This window comes from Rutidosis leptorrhynchoides, chromosome 2, assembly GCF_046630445.1.
Source record: "Rutidosis leptorrhynchoides isolate AG116_Rl617_1_P2 chromosome 2, CSIRO_AGI_Rlap_v1, whole genome shotgun sequence".
Classification (NCBI taxonomy): Eukaryota; Viridiplantae; Streptophyta; class Magnoliopsida; order Asterales; family Asteraceae; genus Rutidosis; species Rutidosis leptorrhynchoides.
The window spans coordinates 102,441,351-102,464,551 of NC_092334.1; the positions used below are offsets into that span (position 1 = coordinate 102,441,351).

Consider the following 23,201-nt stretch of genomic DNA (forward strand, 5'->3'; position numbering starts at 1 on the left):
CCATTCAGACTTGCCTGAGTGGCCACCGAGTTGCCCAATGAAGCACACCACCCGGGTTCAATTCCTGGCTATGCCAAATTGTTCAAAAAGGGAGTGTGACTAGTGTGATGACCCAGGAATTTCTGACCAAATTTAAACCTAATCTTATTATGATTTCGACACGATAAACAAAGTCTATTAGATTGAGTCTTGAAATTTGTGAACTGTTTAAATGGATTCATTTGACCTTTGACTATTCTCGATGATTCACGAACCATTGCTTGTAAATATGTGTATATATAAATATATGTATAACATATAATAACATGAACATTAATAAACTATTATATACATTTATTGTTATAAATAAATATGTACAATAAAATACATTGTAATAAAAAAACTATTATCTTATACGTATATTTCTTGTATATATATATTGTTATATCTAATTTAATTATTTAATATATATTTAGTTGTGTAGTAATTTTGTTATTTATAATTGTTTATATATATACATAGAGTATATTATATATATTTAATTTTGAGCTTTAATGGTAAATGTCTGTAACTTTCGGTTGACGTTTAATTATTTTTAAAATAGGTCTAATATATATATATAAAGTTTTAAAATAACAGTTGTTCCAAAATTTGAAAAAAAGATAATAGTTTTGATAAATATTTTTTTTACCTTTTCGAACCAATTTTTGTACTCCGTACATATAAATTGAAACAGAAAATAAATAATTTTTAAACCTTTTTGATCAGGTTTCAAACAGGTAATGAGTGAAATAATTAAATATGTTTAATCTAAAAATTGGGAATTTTTAGGAACACTTTTATGCGTTAACTGTTTAGATATGGACACGACCCGTGAAAACTGTCGGCACCATATGCCAAATGAAGTGCGGCTATGATTTCAATTACTGTATAACTTTTTGACTTCCAACTCACAATTGTATTATTTATTATTATTATTATTATTATTATTATTATTATTATTATTATTATTAATATTAATATTATTATTAAATATTAATGTTAAAATTATTTAAAGATATATAAGTATATACCTATCTACTCGATCAACATCAGAGGTGTTCTCCCCTCTTCTTTATCTCCTACCACCACCACCGGTCACCTTGCACCATATGCAACCGCCGTCTGCCACCACACCACTCTCCCTCATCTTCTCTCTCCTAATCTCCTTCGTGAATTCACTCCATATTTAACATCGAATCACTAAACCGTCGACCACCATTAATCACCACTCTCACCATCGAACCACCACCGTGACTATCAATTCCGGCAACCAACCTCCTCCATCGTCACACCACCATCAGTAAGAACCCTTCTCTCTCTCATCCTCTCTCTCTCTATATAGATATTTTTTTTGTGTTCCCTGCTGCAACCGTGACCCAAGAACACCATCACCGCCAGTTTACTCACCAAACTCTCGCCACCATCCTCCACCATGAAACCTCCTGCTGCAGCTGTGAACCCAACATCACCACGTTTTCTGTTACTATTTAAAACCGACACCCAACACCACTAATTTCACTATTTAAATATTTAGATTCGCTATTATATTTGTTCCTATTCGAACAGCAGTATTAACTGCTGTTTTATATCTGTTTCTGCAACAACAACAACAAAAACCCGAAGTAATGATGAAGACATGGTAAACAAAGAAGAGTTATACAGTGGTCGACGTAATGATATTAGAAGATATAGATAACGATATCTTGATGATGACGTGATTATGAAGGATGAAGACAATGAATACATGATGAAAGATGATGCTGTGATGATATGATGATGGTTGATATCGTGACGATGATGATAAATGATGAAGAAGATGAAAAAAAACGGAAATACAGAATATATAAATTTTAATCAGAGAGTATAACAGAAATAAATGGGTAGCGTAATGGTCAAGTGTATTGGTGATTTTTGAGAGGTCCTTAGTTCGAATCTTGGTGGCAGCATTTTTTTTATTTAACAAGAGAAACTGTTGGGCTGAGTAATTGTTGTTGGGCTGAAGAATACCAGGGCTGAGATGTTGGGCCGAGATATGAGTTAGCAGTTGGGCTAGAACAATATTAATAAACGGGTTAACTATAGTTGGGTTGAAAAATAATTTAGGAAAACAAGACTGGATGAGTGGTTAAGTGTTGTTTGTGTGGTTAGCAAGAAGTCACGGGTTCGAACCCGGCCTGTGGCGTTTTTGTTTTAAAAAGCTTTAAAGGTAGCCTATTTTTACTATTTTTATTATTATTATATCTATTATTGTTATTATTGATTATTGTTATTAGTACTAAATATTATAATTGTTATTATTATAATTATCATTAAGTATTAGTTATCATTTATCATTATTATTATTACAATTATTGTTATAACTAAAAATATTGTTATTACTACTAATATTATTATATTTATTAACTACTAATAGATGTATTATTATTATTATGATCATTATGTTAACATAACTACTATGACTAATATTATTATCACTTTGACTAAATAACGTCATTTAGTACTATTAGCGATATTAGGAGTATTATTAATATTAATGTAGGTATTATTATGATTAGAATTATTATTATTGTTATTAAGAAAATAATGCAAACCATTACAATTATCATTAATATTAGTATTAATATCAATATTATTATTTTTATCAAAAACTATTAATATTATCATTATTATGAGATTTATTATTAAAACTATCATTAACAGTAAAGATTTATATTTTTATAGTTATTATTATACCATTATATTTGTCACTAAGAATATTAACATTATTTACATAAATACTTAATTATAACAAACCAATGAATTTTAGATATAATACTAACCATACATATATTTATATATATACAAATTAAATAAATAATATATAAGGATATAGTATATGAAATTGTTCGAGTATGGTTATATGTATTAATAAATATACAAATGATATAGGTTCGTGAATCCGAGGCCAACCCTGCATTGTTCAGTTGTTTAATGTCGTTATATGTATTTTTACTACAAAATACAGTATGGTGAGTTTCATTTGCTCCCTTTTTACTCATTACATTTTTGGGCTGAGAATACATGCAAATGCTTTATTAACTGTTTTACAACTTTTTACTCATTACATTTTTGGGCTGAGAATACATGCAAATGCTTTATTAACTGTTTTACAATATTTATATGCGTGAGTTTCATTTGCTCCCTTTTTACTCATTACATTGTTGGGCTGAGAATACATGCAAATGCTTTATTAACTGTTTTACAATATTTATATACGTGAGTTTCATTTGCCTTTTTACCCTTTATATTTTTGGGCTGAGAATACATGCGCAACTTTTATAACTGTTTTACGAAATAGACACAAGTAATCGAAATTACGTTCTATGGTTGAATGATCGAAACTGAATATGCCCCTTTTTATTAAGTCTGGTAATCTAAGAATTAGGGAACAGACACCCTAATTGATGCGAATCCTAAAGATAGATCTATTGGGCCTAATAAACCCCATCCAAAGTACCGGATGCTTTAGTACTTCGAAATTTATATCATGTCCGAAGGAAGATCCCGGAATGATAGGGGATATTCTTATATGTATCTAGTTAATGTCGGTTACCAGGTGTTCACCATATGAATGATTTTTGTCTCCATGTGTGGGACGTATATTTATGAGAATTGGAAATGAAATCTTGTGGTCTATTAAAATATTGAAATGATTATTATGTTAAACTAATGAACTCACCAACCTTTTGATTGACACTTTAAAGCATGTTTATTCTCAGGTATGAAAGAAATCTTCCGTTGTGCATTTGCTCATATTAGAGATATTAATTGGAATTATTCATGACATATTTCAACAGACGTTGCATTCGAGTTATCGAGTTCATCAAGATTATTATTAAGTCAATTATAGTTGGATATATTATGAAATGGTATGCATGCTGTCAACTTTCGAGGTAATGAAAGATTGTATTTTAAAAAAAATGAATGCAATGTTTGTAAAATGTATCATATAGAGGTCAAGTACCTCGCGATGTAATCAATTGTAATGTATTCGTCCGAAAGGATTAGGACGGGTTGTTAGAGTTGGTATCAGAGCGTTGGTCTTAGTGAACCAGGTCTTGCATTAGCGTGTCTAACAGATAGTCGTTAGGATGCATTAGTAAGTCTGGACTTCGACCGTGTCTGCATGTCAAAAGTTTTGCTTATCATTTTTGTCGAAAATCATCTGTTTATCATCCTTAGGAAATTTCGTGCTTATCATTCTTAGGGAATAAATTGCTTATCATTCTTAATCTAGACATATCTTTCTGCCTGGATTGCATGAATAGTGTATAGACAAAATTCATATCTTAGCGTATCTGCTAATTCATATCTTAGCATATCTACTACTGTAGACTTTACCTGGCAGCTTCCGTAGATTCCTCCGTAACTTATGGGATTCTAGTATTATATATGCATATGTAAATTATGTATTGCAGGGTACTAATCTACATCCTATAATCTATTTCTTATTGAAAATCCTTCATCTGACCGTGCAAGATGAATTCTGCAACCAGTTCAAGTTCGTCGGATTCCGATAACTATTCCGATATGGATTTTCACTCGAGCTCCGAAAGCAGCGTAACCGGAATGGATCAACCGATTAGCCATCATCTATTCTGGATGAATTGGGGCTGGGTTCGTAGCCTCCTCAATCATTGGAGACAAGAAGAAGGTGATCCTTTTCATCCACCACATTGCCCTCTTGGCGAAGAACCTGAAGCACTTACCGGCGAACCTGTCCGAAACACCAGTTTCTCTCTTATTTTCAGAGTATCTCGTCACGATTATATACTATACCAAATTCTAGATCATATTTACCCGCTCGTCCGAACCGAAAATCACCCCAGTGTAATAGAAGAAGTCAACGAACTTCGCGCTCGGGTAGTGGCTTTGGAGAATATGGTGCAAAGGTTACAAACACCAGCAGCAGCACCAGCAGCATAACCAGTACCACCATCACCAACGCCAACAATACCATTACCACCAACAACAACAACCGCATCGCAAACCTCAACTTCACAATCTGTCACACGAACATCAACGTCATACGCACCATAGATACCAACGAGTACCAACAACAATGAACGATGAAGTATTAATTGATAACTTCATTGAAGAAATATTCTGCGAAGAATATGTGGTTTCTAAAAGTTTTAGAGATTATTTATTCTAGCTCAAACCGAAAATCAAATGAGTTTAATATCATATTGACTCATTAAATCCATAATTACATATGAAGAAAATATATATGTATATATATTTTCATAAAGATTGTAATTGAAAATTCTTTCGTACAAATTGTTAATGATGAAAATATTTTAACGGGTAGGTAATACCAGAGGAATATTTAGATTTCACATTAATAAGTTACACTGTACATTCTTTCAAATTTAATTCAACAGTCATTTACTATCCTATTTACAACCACCGATATACGTATCCGTTCACCACAGAATAACCCTTTTCATTCAATTTCATATTTGGATTTTGATCTACCAGAATCCAACAAGTGGAATAATGAAGAAAAGATTGGACAAAATAAAATTTGTTAGAAACAAACAAATTAACTATGAGAAATTATGTTAAGAATCCACGCTAACTGTTCCTAGCTAACTGTTAATTCCGTATTACTTTTTATTTATCGTAATTTAGTTATCGCATTTTATTTATCGCAATTTAATTTTCGCAATTTTATTTATCGTCATTTAATTTCTGTTATTTAATTTACGCACTTTATTTATCGTCATTTAATTTCTGTTATTTATTTTACGCACTTTAAATATCGGGACACGCATACAAGGTTTTGACATATCATATCGACGCATCTATATATATTATTTGGAATAACCATAGACACTCTATATGCAGTAATGCGGGAGTTAGCTATACAGGGTTGAGGTTGATTCTACAATAATATATATAGTTTGAGTTGTGATCGAGTCTGAGACGTATACGGGTCACGATACGTATTAATTAAATCGAATATTATATATTAAACTATATATGAAATATTGGACTGTCAACTGTGGACTATCAACTGTGGACTGCCGACATTGGACAATTAAAATGAATTAAAATATTGATTGTAACATATGAAACTAAACAATTCTTCAAGTTTGCCACTTGATTTCGTCTTAAACCCCGTTTGTATCTTGACGATTACAATCTGCGTTCAAACCTTTTATGATTCTTGAAAACACCTCAATCGATAGGATGAATCAACCGCACTTCATCTACGGAAGGAAAGATTTATGCATATAGTTATGCACCTGAGAAACTCTCGGCAACTGAGTAAAAGTTTAACACGTAGGCACGTCAGATCCTTTGGCATTTATTAGCAAAAATAACTTTGCGATCCCTTTTCAAAGTAGCCAATTTTATCACAGCTCCAGCAAGTCAACTTCGACTTTTTATTTGAAGTAGCCTTATTATAATCCTGATATATACGATTACCCTTTTGATACCGGAGAATTCTTTTATATTCCACCATATTACCAGCAGACGTACCAGCAACCTCGTTGCTTCTTGGCTTAAATCTCTCTGACAAATCATTATATTTATTCATTGAAACTCTATCATATACTCATCCGCATCTTATAATGAGAACTGCCATACCAATTACCGGGAATCAGCAATCAGTACTTTGAAAACTCACAGCATATCTACATCAACAGTTATATATGTATGACATTTATCTCTTAGAATTATGATCTCTCATTCTAAAATTCTGAAAAGCACTCAATCACAAATCAATACGTTGAATGATGAAAAAGCTGAATGAAGCAGTAGAAACCATAGACACCCGTAAACGACCTCAATCATCGGAAGTTTGATGATAAAGAATAGTATGTTGGAAAAACTCAGAAAAGTTGGAACTGGAAAACGGATTGAGCTAACCACGAAGGAGACCAAGGACAAATACAAGGACCATACCATATATTCAAAGAATCCAGGTAATTCTGGATTCGATAAAACCTTCAACGAATATCTTGCTCAGTACCCATGTTAAAATCTTGCGGAAAATCTTCCTCATCAACCATCGAACTTAGAAATTCCAAAATATCATCATAAATATCTTCGATATTTCTGAAGATATTTCATAAATATTCTCGTCCGAAATTATTTATCTCTTCGTGCTATCTATATTACATCATAAAGAAAACTACTTTAGTTTCTAAAATTCTTTAAAATTCGAGTTTAAATTATGAATGTTTTTGAAGTGTTGTTGGGAATTGATGCATGAGTTAGTATAATATAATGACACTTGATCAATGTGATTATATTACAGTAAGTCATGCTGAGTTTCTAATGGAATGTGATGATTCACAGATCATAACGTCATCATGTGCCATGTTACACGACTCGTTCATTCTACTTCACCTCCGAACATATCAAGAAAATATATTCTTGATAGTTCTATTCTCGGTGATTCAGTAATTTGACAAATCAAATCGTGCCATTACGATTTCCTTCTTAGAACATTAACAATGTTCATTCCAAAGTTTATATCTACGAATTCTGAACCATTACAAGCGGTGCTTAATCGCAAGAAGAAGAAACGAAGGGACAAAGCTCCGAAATAGAAATTGGGGTATAAATCGCAGTAAATAAAAGAGATCATTAACTGGGGATGACAATGATTATGGAAAACAGAAGAAGGGACTTCGAAATATAAGGGAGAATATAAAGCCCAATAACAACACGGAGATTACAAACCGTGGATATTAATATGGATAGCAATATAAAAACACGGTATAATTAAGAATAGTATCACCCCAAGGTAATAGTAGAAGTAAACAGGTTCTTCTGGAGGGAGATTGAAAAGAAGGATGACAGAAATGATAATTAGGAAAATATCAAGGATTAGAACGGGATTAAGCATTTTCACAATCTTTTGGATGTATGAATTAGGAAAGAAAGTATAGGAATTGTGAGAATAATAGAACAGAAGAGCTTAATTTATAATGGAAATATCAGATACAGTAATAGAGGCAGATCATCGTATTTAATTATAGAGATCTTAATTTTCTTATTCGCCGAAGAATCAAATCTTTTAGATTTCGAAGAATTCCTTTAAATCCCTTGAATTCTGGAATTCAACCCTGACTCTGTCAAAAGTTAAGACAAATCTTTACTTTTCCTATTTCAATCTTTTGCGATAGCTTCACTCATACGCTTCAAGTAACCGAATCGTTTAATCTATATTACTCAATAATGATAAAACTCTATTTATCAGCTCATATTCATCAGGGAAACATATTTATTGTTAGTCATGACGACCTCACTCAAATTTCGGGACGAAATTTCTTTAACGGGTAGGTACTGTGATGACCCGGGAATTTCCGACCAAATTTAAACCTAATCTTATTATGATTTCGACACGATAAACAAAGTCTATTAGATTGAGTCTTGAAATTTGTGAACTGTTTAAATGGATTCATTTGACCTTTGACTATTCTCGATGATTCACGAACCATTGCTTGTAAATATGTGTATATATAAATATATGTATAACATATAATAACATGAACATTAATAAACTATTATATACATTTATTGTTATAAATAAATATGTACAATAAAATACATTGTAATAAAAAAACTATTATCTTATACGTATATTTCTTGTATATATATATTGTTATATCTAATTTAATTATTTAATATATATTTAGTTGCGTAGTAATTTTGTTATTTATAATTGTTTATATATATACATAGAGTATATTATATATATTTAATTTTGAGCTTAAATGGTAAATGTCTGTAACTTTCGGTTGACGTTTAATTATTTTTAAAATAGGTCTAATATATATATATATAGTTTTAAAATAAAAGTTGTTCCAAAATTTGAATAAAAGATAATAGTTTTGATAAATATTGTTTTTACCTTTTCGAACCAATTTTTGTACTCCGTACATATAAATTGAAACAGAAAATAAATAATTTTTGAACCTTTTTGATCAGGTTTCAAACAGGTAATGAGTGAAATAATTAAATATGTTTAATCTAAAAATTTGGGATTTTTAGGAACACTTTTATGCGTTAACTGTTTAGATATGGACACGACCCGTGAAAACTGTCGGCACCATATGCCAAATGAAGGGCGGCTATGATTTCAATTACTGTATAACTTTTTGACTTCCAACTCACAATTGTATTATTTATTATTATTATTATTATTAATATTAATATTATTATTAAATATTAATGTTAAAATTATATAAAGATATATAAGTATATACCTATCTACTCGATCAACATCAGAGGTGTTCTCCCCTCTTCTTTATCTCCTACCACCACCACCGGTCACCTTGCACCATATGCAATCGCCGTCTGCCACCACACCACTCTCCCTCATCTTCTCTCTCTCTCTCTTAATCTCCTTCGTGAATTCACTCCATATTTAACATCGAATCACTAAACCGTCGACTACCATTAATCACCACTCTCACCATCGAACCACCACCGTGACTATCAATTTCGGCAACCAACCTCCTCCATCGTCACACCACCATCAGCAAGAACCCTTCTCTCTCTCATCCTCTCTCTCTCTATATAGATATTTTTTTTTGTGTTCCCTGCTGCAACCGTGACCCAAGAACACCATCACCGCCAGTTTACTCACCAAACTCTCGCCACCATCCTCTACCATGAAACCTCCTGCTGCAGCTGTGAACCCAACATCACCACGTTTTCTGTTACTATTTAAAACCGACACCCAACACCACCAATTTCACTATTTAAATATTTAGATTCGCTATTATATTTGTTCCTGTTCGAATAGCAGTATTAACTGTTGTTTTATATCTATTTCTGCAACAACAACAAAAATCCGAAGTAATGATGATGACATGGTAAACAAAGAAGAGTTATACAGTGGTCGACGTAATGATATTAGAAGATATAGATAACGATATCTTGATGATGACGTGATTATGAAGGATGAAGACAATGAATACATGATGAAAGATGATGCTGTGATGATATGATGATGGTTGATATTGTGACGATGATGATAAATGATGAAGAAGATGAAAGAAAACGGAAATACGGAATATATAAATTTTAATCAGAGAGTATAACAGAAATAAATGGGTAGCGTAATGGTCAAGTGTATTGGTGATTTTCGAGAGGTCCTTAGTTCGAATCTTGGTGGCAGCATTTTTTTTATTTAACAAGAGAAACTGTTGGGCTGAGTAATTGTTGTTGGGCCGAAGAATACCAGGGCTGAGATGTTGGGCCGAGATATGAGTTAGCAGTTGGGCTAGAACAATATTAATAAACGGGTTAACTATAGTTGGGTTGCAAAATAATTTAGGAAAACAAGACTGGATGAGTGGTTAAGTGTTGTTTGTGTGGTTAGGAAGAAGTCACGGGTTCGAACCCGACCTGTGGCGTTTTTGTTTTAAAAAGCTTTAAAGGTAGCCTATTTTTACTATTTTTATTATTATTATATCTATTATTGTTATTATTGATTATTGTTATTAGTACTAAATATTATAATTGTTATTATTATAATTATCATTAAGTATTAGTTATCATTTATCATTATTATTATTACAATTATTGTTATAACTAAAAATATTGTTATTACTACTAATATTATTATATTTATTAACTACTAATAGATGTATTATTATTATGATCATTATGTTAACATAACTACTATGACTAATATTATTATCACTTTGACTAAATAACGTCATTTAGTACTATTAGCGATATTAGGAGTATTATTAATATTAATGTAGGTATTATTATGATTAGAATTATTATTATTGTTATTAAGAAAACAATGCAAACCATTACAATTATCATTAATATTAGTATTAATATCAATATTATTATTTTTATCAAAAACTATTAATATTATCATTATTATGAGATTTATTATTAAAACTATCATTAACAGTAAAGATTTATATTTTTATAGTTATTATTATACCATTATATTTGTCACTAAGAATATTAACATTATTTACATAAATACTTAATTATAACAAACCAATGAATTTTAGATATAATACTAACCATACATATATTTATATATATACAAATTAAATAAATAATATATAAGGATATAGTATATGAAATTGTTCAAGTATGGTTATATGTATTAATAAATATACAAATGATATAGGTTCGTGAATCCGAGGCCAACCCTGCATTGTTCAGTTGTTTAATGTCGTTATATGTATTTTTACTACAAAATACAGTATGGTGAGTTTCATTTGCTCCCTTTTTACTCATTACATTTTTGGGCTGAGAATACATGCAAATGCTTTATTAACTGTTTTACAACTTTTTACTCATTACATTTTTGGGCTGAGAATACATGCAAATGCTTTATTAACTGTTTTACAATATTTATATGCGTGAGTTTCATTTGCTCCCTTTTTACTCATTACATTTTTGGGCTGAGAATACATGCAAATGCTTTATTAACTGTTTTACAATATTTATATGCCTGAGTTTCATTTGCCTTTTTACCCTTTATATTTTTGGGCTGAGAATACATGCGCAACTTTTATAACTGTTTTACGAAATAGACACAAGTAATCGAAATTACGTTCTATGGTTGAATGATCGAAACTGAATATGCCTCTTTTTATTAAGTCTGGTAATCTAAGAATTAGGGAACAGACACCTTAATTGACGTGAATCCTAAAGATAGATCTATTGGGCCTAACAAACCCCATCCAAAGTACCGGATGCTTTAGTACTTCTAAATTTATATCATGTCCGAAGGAGGATCCCGGAATGATAGGGGATATTCTTATATGTATCTAGTTAATGTCGGTTACCAGGTGTTCACCATATGAATGATTTTTGTCTCCATGTGTGGGACGTATATTTATGAGAATTGGAAATGAAATATTGTGGTCTATTAAAATATTGAAATGATTGTTATGTTAAATTAATGAACTCACCAACCTTTTGGTTGACACTTTAAAGCATGTTTATTCTCAGGTATGAAAGAAATCTTCCGCTGTGCATTTGCTCATATTAGAGATATTACTTGGAATCATTCATGACATATTTCAACAGACTTTGCATTCGAGTCATCGAGTTCATCAAGATTATTATTAAGTCAATTATAGTTGGATATATTATGAAATGGTATGCATGCTGTCAACTTTCGATGTAATGAAAGATTGTATTTAAAAAAAAACGAATGCAATGTTTGTAAAATGTATCATATAGAGGTCAAGTACCTCGCGATGTAATCAATTGTAATGTATTCGTCCGGATGGATTAGCACGGGTTGTTAGAACTAGAGGGTGCGCAAAATGCGCAATTCACCCGGTACCAGGTCTCGCGCTCGGGGGGCTTGATTATCCGAGGTTTTACCTTCGATGGGGGAGCCAATGTGCTCGTTCATAGGAGAGTTTCCTCGCTTACCCAAAAAAACAACACATCTTACCCAAAAAAAAAAAAAAAAAAAAAAAAAAAAACAACACATAAAACAAAAGACTGGTCTCAACACAGGAAAATAATATTCTGCATGATTAATTTATTTTTTACATGGATTGCACCACCATTTGACACTCTCTAGCTTCTTTTTATGCCACCAAAAATCTATATTATATCTTCACAGTCCTTTTTGGATCTACCCCCACATAATCATCTACTCAATGTTAAATGAGGGAAATAAATAGATCTGCATTGATGCAAAAAATGATGATTCTTTGATGTACATGAACACCAGATTTGAAGGTCAAGGTAGTACCTTCAGCTTATGAGGTTGTACACTTTTGATCTAAACTTATTCACCACCTGATAAATTTACAGGCACAGGTATGTGATGTTAATAAAACTGTTGATTTCTTCAGGTTTGTGAACAGTGTATAACATGGTGTGTTGTATTTTCTGACTGAAATGGCCCACAATGATACATTGTTCACATGTATGTTATTGTTCATCATCACTACATAATAATCAGTTTTCAATCACAAAGGCACCTTTTTTAATCTTTTTTATACTTTTTAAAAACTGTGTCAGCTAGCACAAAATTTTAGAACAGTAGAATCCAAGTTCCTTTCTTGATTCCAAACTAGTCAAACTTTGACCACTTTAGGCCTTGAGAAGAAAGAACCCTGCTTTCTTAAATGTGATTGTGATTTCTTGAATCTGTTGTTTGAAGATGAATGAAAAAAACAATTTTTCTAGAGGGATTTCAGTTGTTGATGACAATGTTAACCTCACTATCAAGATATCAAACTCACATAAACCTAAAAATGAAATCTTGGATTACAACATTGTTCCTGATACATCAGTTTCATCCTCACCTATATATACACCAAGTGTTGTATCTATATCACCATCATCTTCAGCCTTTTATTCAGCCCTGCAATCACCTTACATATCTCCAACAAGGGCCAAAGAAGATGACTCAAACCACACATACACCAGCACAACAACCAACACCACCACCACACCTAATACATTCACTCAACCTTCAACTCCTGTATCTCATTGTGGGTCCCACTCAGATGACATTCCAAGCACATCCTACACACCACCATCAGAAAGTTACAATTTTTCTGATGCTACAAAGCTTAATGCACCTCGAATATCGTTTTCGTTTTCGGTTCCTCGGATATCTTTATCAAAAGGGTCTGTTTCACCTGTTTTAACTACCAAACTGAGAAGTTGTGATGTTTACATAGGTTATCATGGTCAAAATCCAAACTTGATTAGATTCTGCAAATGGGTCAAATCAGAACTTGAACTTCAAGGCATTGCTTGTTTTGTTGCAGACAGAGAAAAATACTCAGATTCTCAGAGTCATGAGATTGCTGATAGGGTGATTTGTTCAGTCACTTTTGGGATTGTAGTTGTAACAAAATACAGTCTTTTGAATTATCTTACTAGTGAGGAAATTAGGTTTTTTGGTCAAAAAAAGAATCTGATCCCAATGTTTTTTGATACCAATTTGAACGAAGTTATCGATATTCTTGGTTGCAATTCGGAGGGTAAAGATTGCAAAGAGGCTCTTGAATGGTTGATGAAGTTTCATGAGTTTAATAAGCTGGAAACAAATGAGGGTAACTGGAGATGTTGTGTGGCTAAAGCAGCTGGGATTTTAAGGGGCAAATTAGGAAGGAAAAGTGTTGCTGATAAAGAAATCGAAAATCTTGACGAAATCCCATTTCCTAAAAACAGATTTTTCATTGGTAGAGAAAAAGAGCTTGCAGAGATTGAAACCACCTTTTTCGGATGTAAAGATTTTCAAGAAACTGATAGCACAAGTGAAGGACTTGCAGATGAAGAAAGTGAAGTTTTGGTTGCGAAAAACACGTTAACGAGGCGTAAATACAAGAAAACAAAGAGTGGTAAAATCAAGAGCTATGGAAGTAATGTGGTGTGCATCAATGGTGGATCTGGAATGGGCAAAACAGAGTTAGCATTGGAATTTGCTCATAGATATTCGAGTAGATACAAGATGGTTATTTGGGTAGGCGGCGAAGGTCAACATTTAAGGCAAAATATACTAAATTTATCGAATAGTCTTGGGTTAGATCTAAGTGCAGATGCTGAAAAAGAAAGAGAGAAGATAAGGAGCTTTGATGAACAAGAAACAGAAGCTTTTAAGAGAGTAAAACGAGAGTTGTTTCGTGAGATGCCGTATTTATTAATCATCGATAATCTTGAAACAGAAAAAGAATGGTGGGAAGGGAAAGGTTTACATGATTTGATACCAAGAAATACCGGGTCGACCCATGTGATCATAACAACTAGGCTACCAAAAGTAATGAACTTTGAAACAATGCAACTTCAACCGTTGCCATTATCTGATGCAATGTTGTTAATAACAGGAAGAAGAAAGAAACAATATACTGCTCAAGAAGTTGAATTTTTGGGGAAATTTAATGAGAGGTTAGGGAGATCAAGTTTCGGATTATGGGTAATTGGTTCTTTGTTATGTGAACTTAATATATCGCCTTCTACGCTATTTCAAGCCATCAACCAGATACTTATAGACCAAACTTCATCTCATTTTGACGACCCGTTTTGGGGAAACAATCATTTTCTTCTCAAAGTTTTGATCTTTTGCTTTACTGTTTTGAATGAAACTAAAAATCACCTTGCTTTGAAGATGCTTCTAGTCGGGGTTTGGTTTGCCCCGTCCCCCATTTCAGCAAATTTACTAGCTGCTGCAGCTAGCCACATGAACCCATCAACAAACAGGTTCAAGAAATGGGCCAAAAGTGTAAAGTTGTCATCTTTTTGCTGTTCTGGTTTCTTGAAGAGCCAATCTTGGAAATCTGAAGAAGACTCGGCTATCGTTTTGGTCAAACTCGGACTTGCTAAAAAAAGCAACAAACTTCCTGGTTGTTACATCATGTTTCACCCTATAACTCATATATTTGCAGAGCGAAAAGGAGGTTTACTAGCTGCTAAAGCAACAATCCAAAGCATAAAAAAAATTCAAAACCCAATCTTGAATTCAAATCATCTTTGGGCTTCTGTTTTCCTTGTATTCGGGTTCAAATCCAACCCGCCACTTGTTCAACTTAAACCACTTGAAATGGTTCAATTTATTAAAAAGGTCGCGTTACCTTTAGCTATTCGAGCGTTCACAACATTTTCAAGATGCAACTCGGGTTTAGAACTTTTAAAAGTTTGCACAAACGTTCTTGAAGAAGTTGAGAAATCATTTGTGTCTCAAGTTGAGGATTCGGGTTGTGGTTCTTTATTTTGGAATAAGAAAAAGAAGACTAATTTGAACCCGAATTTCAACCAGCGAATCGATGAGTATTTGTGGCAAGATGTGACATTGTTAAAGGCGACATTGTTAGAGACACGAGCTAAGTTGCTATTACGAGGTGCGCATTTTGATTATGGTGAAGAGTTGTGTAGAACATGTATTAGTATAAGGACAGTGATGCTTGGGCATAATCATGCTCAAACTTTGGCTGCTCAAGAAACATTGTCTAAGTTAGTTAGATTAAGGAGTAAAGGAATAATATAGATCAAGTTTTGTTGATGTTAGGATGTGTTCGACGTTGCGTTCTGAAACTTCGAAAGTGATAATGTGATATATAATAATCGAAATAAGATAATTGGTTGTAACAAAACTGGTTGCAGAATCTGTTATTGTATTATAGTTACCTTCATCTTTCTACTATATTATTCTAGCTGCAAATATACGGCGAAGAAACATTATTTGCAGCAAGGTTCTCTCAAGCAAGTTGATGTACAGAGGTGGGAAAATGGGTTGGATCGGGCTGGGTAACGGGTCAATACTCAAAACAATCATGAACATCTGGAGCTACACAAACAATTCATTTACTATAATATGATTGATGCTTGCTGTCAATATCTTTACAAACTTTATCTTAATCAAACATAGATGATGGCAATCAACTAATATCTTTACAAACCTAACTGAGCTGTTTTAAAGGTCTAAACTTTCTTTCAATGATTCATAAACACTAATGATCATATAGATAATCATGTTAATCATCTAAATTATTTTTATTTTCTTTTGTCTATATTTAATTGGCAATGACAATTCCCAAAATAGTGTTGGGATGCTGTAGAATATTTTGTAAATGAAAATTCATCAAAAGTGTTCATCCCAACAGATTCCCAACAACCAAATATAAGGGCCACATGCCCACATGGCACATTATTAGTTATTATAATGCACCAAATAATGTTGACCCAATCATATACTCCACAACTCAATCTATCATATTATTGGATTTTTATAACGATAGTCTTAAAAGTTATCATTAGAGATGATACATATGCTTCAAAAAGTTGCAAGACAATTCTAAACTATCATTAACATAACAATAGAGTTTAATTAAAATATTGACCTATCATATACTCCGCAATTCAATCTATCATATTTTTAATGACAGTCCTAAAAGTTGTCATTACAGATTATATTTATGCTTAAAAAAGTTGTAAGACAATTCTAAACTATCATTAACATAACAACAGAATTTAGTTAGACATGCTGAATCAAAATGTTGACCCATTTTCACAATTCTTCACTGACTTTAGGCAATTTGCATATAACTTGGAGTAAGAATGATGCAAGCATGATCACCAAGATATGTACATTTAGAAAGGTCTTAACTTTCAAAAGATTTTCATATTAGATACTCATTTAAAAGCAGTGTTGTAAAAGTCGGCCGACTTGGCCGCCGATGCGTCGTTTTTTTGGGTTCCCCGTCCCGTTTTTCTAAAAACGACTCAAAAGACGGTCAAAGCTAAAAGTTCGGTCAAAGTCTGTCAATGACGGTCAAAGTTGGTCAACAACGGTCAAAATCAGTCAAATTTTCGTCAAAATGTGATATGTTTTAAAATTAGGGTTTGTTTTCATTTTTTGAGCCATACTCGGTAACATTAATTGAGTTTGAAGTTTGATTGTATTTAAATTCAAGTTCTTATTTAAGAATTTTATGGTATATAATCAACTATTTTATACATATATAAATATATATTTAAGAAATTATTAATAAAGTCAACGTTGGTCAACGACCGATGCGTCCCCGACTCGGCCGACGCGTCCTTTATAGGTCTAGACCGATGCGTCCCCGACTCGCGACTTTTACAACCTTGTTTAAAAGCATGAAATATCAGATTTCAATCCAATATTTCACAAAACAACCGGTAAATTCGTACATGTGTATGGCTTGATCAGATGAGCATATGATTTTTGTATCGCCGGATTTGATTCATGCCAAAAAAAAAACAGAAACTCGGTCTCGAAAGGAACTTTACATATGATAACTAACAGTAGCCTTGCATGAAAGACACAAAAACTAATCAAAGTTTTACTTTAGCCAACTCATACTAACTTCTAAACTACTTAAAAACAAGAAAAAAAGGTAACAAAATGAACCTTGTAAAGATTCAAAACTCATCTGTAAACTTGAAGCTTCATGAGTTCTTGATATGCAGTAGAATAAGGTAATGAAGATCCTGTTTCAGTACTGACCCACCTCTCAAGATTACCATTATTCACTACTTCTCTAAAAACCGGCGAAGCATCACGATGTCCATGTGGATGATTACCGAAACCATGCCAGTTGTGCATTGGATTAAAAAAGGAAGAAGATGCAAGGTTTCTTCTCATTTGCCCCTTCGACATATGATCATCACCTTCGTTTTCAGATGAATCATCAATGACGATTAATTCCTTAGTGGGACCATTTCTTGCACTCGGGAACATTGTATGCAATTCATTAACGGGCCTCGATTGAGAGAGATATGTTGAGTTATCTGGTGGGCGAAGATTGAAATTTTGAGCCACGGAGCCATTTTGACTTTGACTTTGGCTAAAGTCAATGTAATGCTGACTAGAATGACCATAGAAGAAAGAGTTATCATTTACGTTTTTGATGCGAGGATTCAATGGACTTGGGCTAGGAGGAGGTCTAAATTGTTCATCATCTGTGTTGACCACGGTCAAGTTTTTTCCCATTAGCCTGAGGACAGGTGTAGTTGGACTAACAGATTCACAATATCTGTAATCTGGAAACTTAGCTGGTGCATCAGCAGACGATTTCACAGTTTGAGGCGGTAATAATGTCAGAGGAAACAAATCAGACCTGAAATTCATACTGTTACCTCTCCTGTTTAATTCAAGATCTTGTTCGCTTGATTCTTGACGGTTGAAAGCAGATAGATACGGGCCCTTTTCTGCATCAACAGGCCTCAAATCATCGATATTCATAGATTTTTTCTTAGCAAGTGAGAAATTTTCAGAACTTTTTGCAAAGATAGCATTTGAGATGGTTGAAATTGGAGAATCTGTAATGAAGTCATGGTTCATCACATCATGATGATTCTGGTCTTCACTCGAATGAACCCGACTCATGGTGGTCAATGACGAATTGCCTTGAAGTTCTTCAGAAACCATATCTGCACCAGGGCTAGGTGGCAAGAAGGAACCTGGTGGGCCAGGTATAGGTATCGGGTCGACCTCTACAAAGTAATCTCCATCCTTTTGTAAAGGATCCATTAGATCTTCAGTATTATGCTCGATCATAACGTTATCATCAAGATACTGATCTGAAAATTCATCATCCATATGGTTCTTTATTCCCGTAAAACTTCCCTGAAACGGGACTCCATTAACGGAATTCTTCTTCTCAACATCTAGAACACAAACCATCTCGGAAGACAATTTTTCGTCTGTATATTCTTCCAGTCTTGATTTTTTCTCTAAGGTATTTTGAGACGGTGCAGTAACATTATCTTCGATCGATAAGCATTGGTGACGAGATGTTTCAAGAACCGAAACTTTACGTTTCAAATTAAGCTTTGATAGATTCTTTTCTAAAGATGGGAACTTGATCTCTTTTGACCCAATAACTGAAGGGTCAACACCTTCTTTTGGTTTGGTCAAAGCAGGGATCATCTTCTTTGCAGAACTGGTTCGTAAAGAACACGCCCATGGTGGCCTTGTAATTGCAAAATCGTCCGTTTCTGCACTTACTCGAGCTTTCATTGGTTGATCACTTTCGTCTTTGTTACAACTATCTTCAACACCAACATTTTCTTCTTGGCCACTCGTGGCCTGTTTATCAAAAATCTAATTGTAAATTTGAAGAGTTACATTTAACTTAGGGGGTGCGCTTGATAAAAAAGAATGACTAATCTAATTGTAAATCTGAATGAAAAATTAAAGTATTAACCTTTGAAATGAATAAATAAAAGAATATGATTGTTTGAGAAGTCTTCTGGATATATATCATAGAGCATATTAAAGTAAATGAAGGTGTTAAATGGTTAAAGAGAGTATTGCAACTCTGATGGTTTAACACATATAGTTGAATGGTTCAGCATCATGTGTCATTCAGATTTCGTTAACAAACACACTAAATATTGAACGGTTAATCAGTGTTGAACCATCCAGTTAAGAACCAATCAAACGCACCCTTAATTGAAGAACTAAATTATATGTAAAAATATTAAAAATATGAAGTGTCTAACCTTTTTACTGTTTGTACTTGGCTTCAAGTTTTTCACAAAAGCTTTCTTTTTCTTTTTCTTGTTCTCCGCTATAATCTTACTCGCTTTTCCTCTTTTATGTAACTTTCGAGCTTCACGATCATCTAACTTTTTGAATGTTGGCATTGACAAGATCCGGACTTTTTTGCCATTTTTGTCAATATAAACTGCACCATCCCGATCAGCAACTTCGGGAACAAAAGTCGGCTGTTTTGGCTCTTCTTTTGTTTCTTTTTCTGCTTGAAACTCAAGTTCTTGATCGGGAAAACTTGAATTAGTAGCCCAGCTTGTACCGTTTCTTCTATCAAGCTCTTCGATAGTACAATGTGGAGCAGTTTTATAAATATCCACCAATAACCTCGTTGTCCTAGGCTTGATCCTATGTTTAACGGTTATCTTTTGATTTGCAGTTGGTTTCATACTCGATTCTTCTGATAAACAGCGGTCAATATGAGCATTTAACGTCGTATTTGAAGAGGATGAGAAAGTTTTGCAAACCGGGCAAACTTTAGAAGCCATGGTCTCCGAGACGATGAAATTGTTTGGGTTGACTTCTTGAACCGGGTCAACGCCCGAATTCAATTTCATAACGAATTTGCATTTCTTAACCATCTTCTGAGAAGCAGGAGTTGACTTACTTGACTTTGCATAAGCTAAGTCTTCTTCGATATGGCTTTGACCATTTGTTGACTTACCATCAAAACAACTTAAATTAACTTCATTACGTAAACGGTTTGCATCAACACAATTAGTCCTCAGTGAATCGAGAGACTCGAAAGGAGGCAAGATATTCTTCACACCATGAAGCAAGCAAAGTTGCAAACTTTTATGAGAAAACGGCCAATTACAAGCGATATTCTTGAATCTTGAACCGTAAACATAATCCCTAGAGCATAATAAATCCAAATTTCTAAGGGTTTTAACTTTTCAATACAAACATCATGTCATGTTATCAGCCACAAGTTCATAATACTAGACAAGAGTATCACTGACAAAGTTCAAAAGAACCTCTATATCATATGCAGACTACAAATAAAAAAATACGTGAATACAAGATCAAATTCAAATAACCTATAAAAAGTTAAGTTTACCATATAATGGCATAAAATAACATCTATAAAGTTGAAATATTAAGAAATTGACCCTCTAGCTTGAGATAATTGGGCAAAATTGTCAAATAAAAGATCCCATGTTGATAAAATTAAATATTAAGGCCATCACTAAGACAAAAATCTGATCTTTTCATGAAATCTGAACCAAGTACTTACACTTACTGGTCAAAGAAAGACTGAATCACTCAAACCACAAATTAACAGTAGATCTGATACAGCAAAATGATGTCTTGAAATAAGTTACTGTCATCAAAGTAAGTAATTAAATACTTACAACAACTTGTTCTCAAATTTACCTTATAGAGAAATTTGGAAGTTGGTTGTTGGTGTCATCAAGATTAGCAGCATGAACAGTATGATTCAGCAGATCTATGTCAGAAACAGAAGCCAACGCTTCATGAGTAACTTGTTGTTCTTGGTCTTGTTGTTGATGATGATGATGATTTTGATAGTTAGATGATGGAGGATCTGTTGGTGAATGTTCAACAACGGATATCATCTGCTACAGTTTATCTTCTGTCTTCTTGTGATATATCCCTATTAATTACCCAGTTAATGACATGTTTAGTAAAACATGATCATCACATAACTCCAATTTAAATTAACCACTTTTGTCATCATCATCATTATTAAGTACAGCCTGCAAAATAAGTGAAGATCATGAAAAAGAGTAGAGATCAGATTGTGTATTTGGTATACTAGTAGCTAGTAAATAGTAGATTCTAGACCTCTCTAGATAAGACCATATTTTATGTGATCATGAAGCATAAAAAAACTTGTTTTTCTTTTCTTCTTTCTACCTATATATCCTAATGAACAAGAAAAGAACCAAAGTAGCTGAGAAAGATCAGTGTCTAAAGGTAAAGATTGTAACTTTAAGATGAAAAAAGACCTTCAAAAACTGTTATTTTATGTGAGTGGTATAGTTTGTATGCAGGTGAAGTAATCACCATAGTAAAAACTAAATCTTGATAGCCAAACCCATTAGCAATTACATCATCCCAAAACAAAACAAACAAATATCAAATTCTTGAATCAAGAATTGGTGGCTAAAGGTTTGATTTTTTTTTTTTTTCAAGGATATATATATCCCTCACATGTATGTCTTGGTGATTATGCACAAAAATAAAAAAGTTAAATTCCCAATAAAAGATTTTAATTGGATAAGATGGATGAAGAAAAAATTACTCCATCTAGAGGAAATAAAGCTAAGTTACTTGATATTTGAATCATGGTAATGAACAGTAGAACACAACAATATTGATCATTAAAAGCATAAATAGAGTACTTGAAAACATTCTTGATAAAACCCAAAAATCAGGGTGAAGAGATGGATCATAAAATCATAAACTCATAAACATAAAGATAAAGATTAAGCTCAAATTTCACAATATCAGTAAAAGAAAACCATAAAGATTGTATCTTTTTCTACAAAGATAAGATTTTTAGCAGAAGGAAAACAAACACAATGAGAGAGTAATAAACACAACTAAAATGAGAGAGTAATAAACACAATTAAAATGAAATCATAACTCAATTACCTCTTGATGAAGCTTCTTTTTTGGTAAAAATGAAGGCAAAAGGAATGGAATTTTCTAATTTAATAAAGATAACTAAACTACTATGTAAGTAACAAGAAGATATTTTATTTATATAGTTTTAAATAATAGAAAAAAAAAGGATATATCAGGTGAGGTGAATATATCAACCAAAAAGTAAATTTGTACCTCCGATTTATTCATATTTCAAACATGAATGTGTTTGTGTGTTTCATGTGTGTGTGTGAGAGAGAAGAAGAATGTGTGTGTTAAGTTTGAGAGAAAGATGTGTATAGGGACTCCACAAAGCTGTCTAATCTTATACCTGCCCTACAACCATTATTATTTCTTTTACATTTTTATATTATTCTAATTTATCTTTTTTTATTTGTGATTTTGACATGGTTAGTTGGAAATGTCATATTTATCCTTTAACATGTACCACTTTTACATGTGAAAGTCTCCACTCATGGCTACCTGACAGAACCTCTACCAATTAATGTTGACCTTAAAAAACGTACTCATGTCT

At 32.8% G+C, this 23,201-nt stretch overlaps 2 protein-coding genes across 3 annotated transcripts; one reads left to right on the forward strand and one right to left on the reverse strand.

The window, feature by feature from the left end:
- The first annotated feature begins 13,189 nt into the window (after positions 1-13,189).
- Positions 13,190-16,021, forward strand: LOC139888148 (uncharacterized). The gene has a single exon (XM_071871178.1). The coding sequence runs from the start codon at positions 13,190-13,192 to the stop codon at positions 16,019-16,021; it is 2,832 nt and encodes a 943-aa protein (XP_071727279.1).
- A 1,715-nt stretch (positions 16,022-17,736) lies between these two features.
- On the reverse strand, positions 17,737-22,943 carry LOC139891243 (uncharacterized). Of its 2 annotated transcripts, none has more exons than XM_071874193.1 (4): positions 22,862-22,943; positions 21,431-21,774; positions 20,005-20,908; positions 17,737-19,588 (listed from the first exon to the last, which is right to left on the reverse strand). In XM_071874193.1, exons 2-4 carry the CDS (start codon positions 21,631-21,633, stop codon positions 17,927-17,929), a joined length of 2,769 nt encoding a protein of 922 aa, XP_071730294.1. In that variant the 5' UTR covers positions 21,634-21,774; positions 22,862-22,943; the 3' UTR covers positions 17,737-17,926. The 2 variants fall into 2 exon arrangements, with proteins under 2 accessions (XP_071730294.1, XP_071730293.1); XM_071874192.1 differs by lacking the exon at positions 22,862-22,943 and adding an exon at positions 22,676-22,743.
- Positions 22,944-23,201: the final 258 nt, after the last annotated feature.

Excerpts from the sequence above, each read along its gene's own strand:
- LOC139891243 (XM_071874193.1), bottom strand. The coding sequence starts at position 21,633 with ATGATATCCGTTGTTGAACATTCACCAACAGATCCTCCATCATCTAAC. Across the intron at positions 20,909-21,430 it reads CTTCCAAATTTCTCTATAAG|GGATTATGTTTACGGTTCAA; the intron begins GTAAATTTGAGA and ends ATTATGCTCTAG. Across the intron at positions 19,589-20,004 it reads CAAGTACAAACAGTAAAAAG|GCCACGAGTGGCCAAGAAGA; the intron begins GTTAGACACTTC and ends TTTGATAAACAG.
- LOC139888148 (XM_071871178.1), top strand. The coding sequence starts at position 13,190 with ATGAATGAAAAAAACAATTTTTCTAGAGGGATTTCAGTTGTTGATGAC.